The 8,889-nt window shown below is 41.9% G+C and overlaps 1 protein-coding gene across 2 annotated transcripts in view; it reads left to right on the top strand.

Moving 5' to 3' along the window:
• The window catches only part of pbx1a (pre-B-cell leukemia homeobox 1a), a 67,797-nt gene extending 60,783 nt beyond the window's left edge, over positions 1-7,014 (top strand). Inside the window, exon 9 of one of the 2 annotated variants that reach the window (XM_053673641.1) lies at positions 6,108-7,014. In XM_053673641.1, coding sequence (XP_053529616.1) covers positions 6,108-6,143 — 36 coding nt within the window. In that variant the 3' untranslated portion in view covers positions 6,144-7,014. The remainder of the gene's footprint in view (positions 1-6,107) is intronic. The other variant, XM_053673644.1, reaches the window with a different exon arrangement.
• The last annotated feature ends 1,875 nt before the right edge of the window (positions 7,015-8,889 follow it).

The raw sequence follows: 8,889 nt of genomic DNA, 5'->3' as shown, positions 1-8,889 counted from the left end.
AAAAAAATTATTATTATTATTCACTGCCAAGTGACTCAAAAGTGACATTTTATGATGTTCCTAGCCGAGCAGGAACCGGAATGATAACCCATGAATATTTAATGAGCGTGTGCGGCTTCAACCGATCACAGAGCGACAAGTCAGTCCATCACGGTGTAACCGTAAACAAATGATCTAGAACGTGTCCAGTGAGGAGAGTCCCGAGGCCCGGAGAAGACGCTTTTCTACATAATCGGCGTCAGGAAACTGCGTAAGATTTAGCTAATCGAGCGGACAAAATAGCGCCCGGGAATCACTCATAAAATCCTGTAAAAGAAATAATTACGGAAAAGGAACGTCGGCATTCGCTTGATACGGAGACGGTGTTGCTATAGTAACCGAGTACGGTTTAAAACCGACGAGCCAGGCTGATCGAGTTAGCTCGCTTCGTAAAATACGAATATCGAGTCGTCGGTCTCGGTTTACGGTTCTGCTCTCAGCTACCTGTCGCTAACCGTTCGTATGAATGACTTCATTATTCATAATGAGGACAACGACGACACAAACGCCACGCCGCTGATTCCATTTGCGCTCATTTCCTTCCTGACTGTTTTGATTTAAAGTTTGTTTTGTTTTAACGACGCCGTGCGGCGAACCATAATCTTTATGTCAACTTGTGGCAGAAGCGTCACGTCGTTATTGTGTGTGTGTGTGTGTGTGTGTGTGTGTGTGTGTGTGTGTGTTCCTTCCCGCTGAATGTTTTTACTTCAGATCACATTAAACTAAAATGTTTGGCATTACAACTGAAGTCCTAACATGTTCCTTCTTTATCGCTTCACTCGCCCGTGGTTGTGTTTCGCGTGTACGAAAACGTCTGATCTACGCACACGTATATAAAACCGTTTTTCTTTAAACATTTGTTTATTATTGTTCATTGATTTTTTTTTTAAAATCTTCAAGTTTTCGTCTCCACACTCCCGAGTTCCAGCGCTGTTCAGCTTGAGCGTTCTTATCGACTTCCCCTAATGTATATCTGCGGTGTTTTGGGCAGAAACGTTATTTGTTTGGGTCAAACGTATAACACGTATCAAAGCCTTTTATATTTAAAACGAAATCCAACGAAACTGCGGAAGTCCACTGATACTCTAGCTAACGATAACGTTTAAATGAACTTTCACTGTAACTTGTAACAAGTTAACCTAAACTACCTGGCTAATATTTTCTTTAGCTGAGTAGACGTTTTCTTTAATCGCCATTCTAGCTAGCTAGCTATCCCTGTTCATGGGTACTAGCGCGGATAGGAAATAAACGTTGTTATAATTATTCGTGTAAACGCGTCGCACTTTACGGCGATCTCACTCGTCACGAGCGTTAGCGTGATAGCGTGTTTAATGACACATTTTGATTTAGAAACTTAGAAACTACAAAACGAATTGTACTAGAGGAACGAAATCAGGAGAACTAAACTCTGTGACTTCTCAAAGAACTTCTGAATTCTCTGGTCGGATTCCACCGGAATCAAAAATTGTTCGCGAAATGAGCGTGAAAGAAATCGCATCTTTAAGGTCTTTTAGTCTTTTTGTCTTCTCTGAATAAAATTCATCAGGCAGAAAAGATGATTCACCGAAAGGGGAAAGGACGTGACGTGTGAAAGACTCGGTTTTGATAACTTCTGATATATATATATATATATATATATATATATATATATATATATATATATATATGTATTTTATCGTGGTAGATTTCAGACCAGAGAATTCTGAGCCAATAGAAAGGAAGAAGGCGGGGCTTCGGGCTGTTTGCTCGGAGAAGCCTTTAAAAAAAAGACTCGCTCGTTATTAAGTGGCGACACGTGAACTTTCTGCCTTTTTATTGGCGCTAGACGCATATTTGAAAAAATGTACAGTACTCCATTACGAGCAGTTCGTCGACGTGGTGTATGATTAAGATGGCTGAAAGATAGAGATGGTACTGATCCGATTCCCCGTATCAACACTGGTGGAACACATATAGGAGAAACCGTCAGATATCGGATTCTGTAACAGACAGAACCCAAGACTGGGATTGGATTTGGGAAAAGAAATGTATTTTTAGACCTGGAAACGTTTTCATATGTTACCCCGTTGGTTAGGATCAGGATCAGGATTAGGATTTTATTATATTTTTATACTTTATTATAGTGATGCTGTAGGGGATCGTTAATCAGGTGCGATGCAGTTTTATAAACAATTATAACAATGCGTGTGATGCTTTACGAGTGCATTACGCTTTATTCTAGAAGGCTTTAGCAGTTGATGCCGTGTGTTTAAGGGGACGTCGATAAGGGCGCATTAACAGCGTTGCCGAAACACAGCCGCGACCTTTTAACCAGGTCCGCCGTAGAAACTCCGTCTGCTCAAAGTCTACAGTGATATAATCGCTCCTACGTCTTTACGTAAAATGTGTGTGTGTGTGTGTGTGTGTGTGTGTGTGTGCGGTTCTATCCTGATTCAACCTCGGCTAATGTCGCGTCTCTGCCTAATTGACACAAACGTTATTGGGGGGAAAAAATGAATTCTTGTTTGAAAGCATATCCGGGTCGGTGACGTCTCGGGTAACGACGTTTGTTTTTCTGTAGCTCGGATCAGAATCCAGTTAAACGGGGAAGTCATTACGTTAATGCGGTTAGGACTTTTAGTGTAAGCGATGATTTTGCAGGTAAAACTCGGTTAAAGAGGACTTTTTGACCTCGACGGACTCGGGGAAAGTGAAGTTCAATTCGCTCCGAAGTTCCTCACGTATTCGCGTAGTCTGTAATCGTATAACGATGTCATCGACGCCGCACACGCCGGTCGATCCCGGGCGGAGCGTCGACAGCACGGCTGCACGACTCACAGCGGGGGGAAAGGAACAGATTAGTGGCGTTTAGCGCAGCGTACATTTAAATAACGTTCGATAAAACGATTAATATAAATGTGTAATATTTCCGATCGTCATTTAGTTTTCGCCGCTTTTATATCGTTTCTTTTAACGTTTCACTCATCCGGTGTTGTTTCCATGTTTGACAAAACATCACAACTCCGCCGAAGTTCCGGTCACGATTTCAGCACCTACAGAACTTTGTTTCTAAACTAAATAAGGTACGTACGTGTTCTGCAGAAATTCGCTTCTCTGACGGTTCCTGTTATTAAATTGTGTGTGTATATTTTCTGGTGAAACGGATTCGACTCTTCACCTGTTCATCACTAAATTCACTCGTCCTTCATCACCCGTGCAGAATGTCTTAAAAAATGTCTTCTTCTTTTTTTTAATCACAAAAATGTTGTGTCTAAATGACCTGTTCATCTTCAATAAATGTTGTATTACTCACAAAAAAACAAACAAAACAGTGCCGAGACTCGGCGGCGTGTTTTTCTTTTTCTTTTCAAGATATAATTGAGATTTTCTTGTTAAAGGAAATGTTACAGATATATATATATATATATATATATATATATATATATATATATATATATATATATATATAATGCTGAATATCTGCTGAGATTTTTATATAGTTTTTAAACAACGTAAAGCTTTTACTGATTCGTTTTAAGCGATTGTTTAACAAAATTATTCCTAATTCTTAAACTTGCCGTTGTGATGTCCAGGGTGGCCACAAGGGGGTGGTGCGGGTCCTCAGAAAATCTACTCCAGTACTTCAGCAGTTCCCTCTTTACTCAGAAATTTTTAGCTTTTGTCAATTTATTAAATCAGCTTTTGATCAATGTAAAAATAAAAATAAAAAAAAAATCTCATGTTTAAATTTATGCTACATCAATGTACATGTTATTGAATGATATTCGTATGAAAATACACTTGTATGTAAAAGTTTTGGCACCCCCCACCAAATTATAATATTGGAAAGACTTTTGAAGTGAACGGAAGTAAGCATTTCTGCTTATGCTGATGCGCACTTACTTTACACCTAATAAACGTAAAAAATTTACAAAATAACTACTAATTGTTTTCCAAAGTTTGGACGTCCTTGCACTCGTGAGAAGTCTCAGAACCAAATGAAGTCGTTAGGACGTGATTGATTAGAACTCGTTACTCGGGTCAAAATGTTCATCAGGAATGATAAAATCCAGAGCGTAACGAGTTCTCTTCACCCTTCAGACCTTGCGCTTGCACAACAGCAGCTGACTGAGGATCTGAAAATGAAGCTAACTGATGCCTACGAAGCAGAGGAACAGTATCGAGAGATCACAGTGTTTCCAGCTCGCAGTTTCCACTGTCCGAACAATACGTGAACCTTTGCTTTCAGTACGTGGTGTGACCCCTTGTGCAGTAATCACTGCAGATAAGCGTTTGGGGTAAGTGTTGATCATCTGCACGTCGGCTCGGAGGAGTTTTAGACGTTCCTCAGTACAGAACAGCTTCGACTCTGGGGTGTTGGTGTGTTTCCTCACATGAACTGCTCGCTTCAGGTTCCTCCACAACATCTCTACTGGATTAAGGTCGGGACTTTGACTCGGCCGTTCCAAAACATTACCTTTATTCTTTGGTAGAACGACGCGTGTGTTTAGGATCGTAGTCTTGCTGCACGTCCCACTTTCCCATGACCCATTGTCCTTCAGATTTGGCTGGTACAGTTCAGAACTCGTTCTTCCATCGATGATGGCGAGTCGTCCTGGTCCAGATGCAGCAAAACAGACCCAAACCATGACACTACCACCACCGTGTTTCACAGACGGGAGAAGGCTCTTATACTGGAATGCAGCGTTTTCATTTCTCCGAACATACAGCCCCGATTCTGAGACAGTTGGGACAGTACTGAAAATGCTAATAAAAACAAAGAGGAGTGATTTGTAAGTGTACTTTGACGTGTATTTAAACAACAAAAAAGACAGAGTCTTTGATGTTTTAAACCAGTGGATCACAACCAGGGGGGCCGTGGAGAGATCGGGACGGGGCGTGAATTTTTTCAAGGAGAAAACAGACAGGACTTGATCTGGGCGCTCGGTGTATTTCACTGCTTTTCAAATAGAATGTGCAAAAATGGACAAACCTGTGTTCCCTCTCCCTCTGTATTCTCTTTGTTCTGGAGAGGCGGAGCTTCTGCCTTTTATCTCTCGGTGCTTAGCCACTTTCCAGACCACTTTAGTGACTTTAAAAAAAAAAGAAGCGCCTAGCGACAAATGTAGCGCCTTTTTGGACAAACCTTAGCGACTTTCCAAACGTCATCAGTTCTGTCCTGCAAGTGCGAGGTCCTGCTTTCCCGCCGCACTCGCACCTCTCTCTGTCCGCTCTGTTCGGTGAGGGGCGGAGAGCCGGAGATTTAACGGTGTCGCGGATAACGAGACGCGCCCTTCGTCCCAGTTCACATCACTCACATGCCAATGTTTTTAGAGCGCAGGACGAATGTAATGCAACATGTGAAACGGTCCCGGTTATTACAGCCCAGTTCTCTGGTTCAGAGTAGTCAGAGTGTTCAGAAACATCTTACATCATCCATGTTCCACACCTGTGCGATGTATAGTCTATTAAAGTTATTTAAAAATCACAGGTTATGAAAAGTGATTTAAAAAAGTTTACAAAACAAAAGCAAAAAAAAATCTCTAGCTATATATCTATCAAAAACAGATTATAGATTCGGTACAGATAGAAAGATAGATATATAGATTTAATATCGAATAGATCATCATTAAACCTGGTCTCCATGATAGGGAAGGCGGGGGTGGGGGGGGGGGGGGGTCTTTAGTTGTAAAAGGTTGAGAGCCTCTGTTTTAAACTGTTCAACTGCAAAGTTTTTTTTTTTTTGGAAGATAAACATTTATTTTGAAACTGATGCGCGCAAAACGTTCCAAAAAATTTGGGACAGGGTGTCATAAATACCGGAGAAGGACTAGAGACTACGATTCCCATCAGGCACTGCACCTCACATGATCACGTCACATGACTGTCTGCACCTGATTCACGTTTGGGGTTAACGATCACGTGTATATAAGCCACGTTTTGCACTGCACCCCTTGTCCTGTGTTGTGGCTGTTGTTATGTTGTCTAGTGGCGTAGGCCATATTTGATGTATTCAGTTGCTTGTGTTTTGTTTTGTTTGATTTGATTAAATTCTTATCGGCACTTGCGTCTGCCTTCGTCTCCACAAGCCGGGACAGGGGCAGAGCAGGACTAATAGCGAGTGATGTGAGAAGATGGAATAAGAAGGTGATGTGAAACAGGTGAGGCGATCATCTAATCGCAGTGTATAAGGATTCCCAGAAAAGGCCGAGTCCTTCAAGAGCGAGGACGGGTCGAGGCTCGCCGATCTGCCAACAGATGCGTCGGAGAATAACCCACACTTTGAGAAGAACGTTCCCCAAAGACAAATCGGTAGGATTTTGGGCGTTTCACCTTCTACAGCGCACGATATAATTAAAATATCAGAGAAATTCGGTCAAATCTCGGTGTGTAAAGGACGAAGCCGAAAACCGCTTATGAACACACGTGATTTAGTTGTGTAGAAGTTCCCCTGGGTTCCTCTGTGACCTGGTGGACGATTCCACGTCTGGCTCCTGGAGAGATCTTCGTTGGTCTCCACTCCTGTGGAGGGGAACGATGGTGGTGAATTTCCTCCGTTTCTACACGATCTGTCTGACTGTGGATGGGTGGAGTCCAAACTCTTTACAGATGGTTCTGTGACCTTTTCCATCCTGATGAGCTTCGACAACTCTTTTCCTGAGGTCCTCGGAAATCTCCTTCGCTCGTGCCGTGATCCACTTCCGCAGACACGTGTCGTGAAGATCAGACTCTGATAGATCCCTGTCCTTTAAATAAAACAGGACGCTCGCTCGCTCGCTCGCTCACACACACCTGATCATCACCCCACTGACTGAAAACACCGGACTCCAATCTCACCTTCACATTAACTGATAATCCTAGAGGTGCACATACTTTTACCCCTCATAGATGTTTTACGTTGTATTTATGCAGAAATATTGAAAACTTTCAAACACCGGTGTAAATATTTTCATGCGTTTAGAATTATAAGTATTTTTTTCTCAAATGTTAAACACTAACATCATGAGTAACTGAATTTAAATTGAACTGAAATCATTTTTGTTTGCTGATGAAATAAAAAGGACTTGTAATCAGATTTAGTTTATTGACCAGCAGAGGGCGATGTGGTTCTGTGTTCCTGTGGAACAGCAGTGTGTCTGCAGTGTGAGTGCTGCTGGTTCTGCTGGTTTAAATACGAAAGTACTGAAGAGGGAAATGTTTGTGGCTTTTCATTTTATTTCTGAAACGTCACTTTATTTGATGTTTAATGTTTTACACCATTTTCCTTCAAAACAATACTCTGTTGAAATGAAGCATAAAACTTCAAACAAACAAAGGTCCAGAATAAATCTTTAATCTGTACAGTTATGTTATTTTAACTTTACTGTCTTATAAATAAAACTGATGAAATAAATGACACATTTCTAATATATATATATATATATCTTATAAATGGGTTTTTATATTATTCTACTTTTAATTTATTTAAGATACTGAGCTAAAATCCAGAACATAGAAATAAAGACAGAAAGAAAGTATAACGTGAATGTGTTGATGTCTTTGTGTGTGTGTGTGTGTGTGTGAGAGAGAGAGAGAGAGAGAGAGAGAGAGAGAGAGAGAGAGAGAGAGAAACGAGAGAGCTAGAGAGAGAGAGAGAGAGAGAGAAACGAGAGAGCTAGAGAGAGAGAGAGAGAGAGAGAAACGAGAGAGCTAGAGAGAGAGAGAGAGAGAGAGAGAGAGAGAGAGAGAAACGAGAGAGAGAGAGAGAAACGAGAGAGCTAGAGAGAGAGAGAGAGAGAGAGAGAGAGAGAGAGAGAGAAACGAGAGAGCTAGAGAGAGAGAAACGAGAGAGCTAGAGAGAGAGAAACGAGAGAGCTAGAGAGAATGAGTGCAGTACCGGCGCTGACCGGACAGGGGGCAGTGATGTACCGCAGCTCACGCATCATGCATTACATCATCACTTCAGTGTTTACGACACATCAAAGCTACAGAGTGGAAAAAGCCCACAGAGATTAAAATCTCACTCGACTTCAGATGTTCACTGAGGTTCAGATGTTTTGTTATATTGGAAAAGCAGAAGATAATTTCCCAGGTGTCTTTAATTAAATTGTGTGTAATTAGCATGTAATTGAATTCAATCGTGTGTAATTAGCATGTTTAAGGGCCTGGTGCATCAGTTACAGAGATGAGATTGATCATATGAAGGTGGAATCAGTTGCTGATTTATTACGGAAAATATTTACACTAGAACTGATTGTTAGTTAAATAAGCCACGCCCCTGAGGTCATGATGACGTCGATGCACGTGACTTAAGTCTGAAATCGTCCCGGGAACCTGGACGGGAAACGGGCCGGAGAGTAACCCCACGTCAGTCACGATCCCGTGAGACGTTAACGCTCCCAGAAGCTCCGCCCACTCCTCCACCATGTTGTTCTTTTTTTTTTTCTCACTGTTTTTCTGGTGTTGCTCTTGAAATCCATAACAAGCTGTGAATGTTAACTAAAGCGAGAGCGGAAACCCACAGAAGAGGAGGAATAATCACACGTCTGTGTGCGTCGCTGATGTGAAGTGGACGATAAATTCCTCGAAATACACAGAGAGAGGAAGTGACTCCTTCTGACCAGACCGAGTCCACCGACCACACGGCTGGAAATAATCGGTGCGTGTAAAACGTGCTCGGCTTCTCTCAGCACTTTTCTCTTTCGCAGCTCTCAGACTTCTTCATCCGCTCGGTTCCCTCCTCGACGCTGAGCATCTGCGCACCAGATCTCACTCTTTACTCTCTCATTTTCCCTCCGTGTTGATTTGAACAAGAAAATTATTACCAAAAAAAAAAAGCACCTCGGAGAACCTCGGTTCTCCACCGCGCTGACCCGAACACACAAACCGCTC

Source organism: Ictalurus punctatus, chromosome 20 (genome assembly GCF_001660625.3).
Source record: "Ictalurus punctatus breed USDA103 chromosome 20, Coco_2.0, whole genome shotgun sequence".
Classification (NCBI taxonomy): Eukaryota; Metazoa; Chordata; class Actinopteri; order Siluriformes; family Ictaluridae; genus Ictalurus; species Ictalurus punctatus.
Note: the sequence above shows the minus strand (reverse complement) of the source record. Positions and strands in the feature narration are given on the sequence as shown.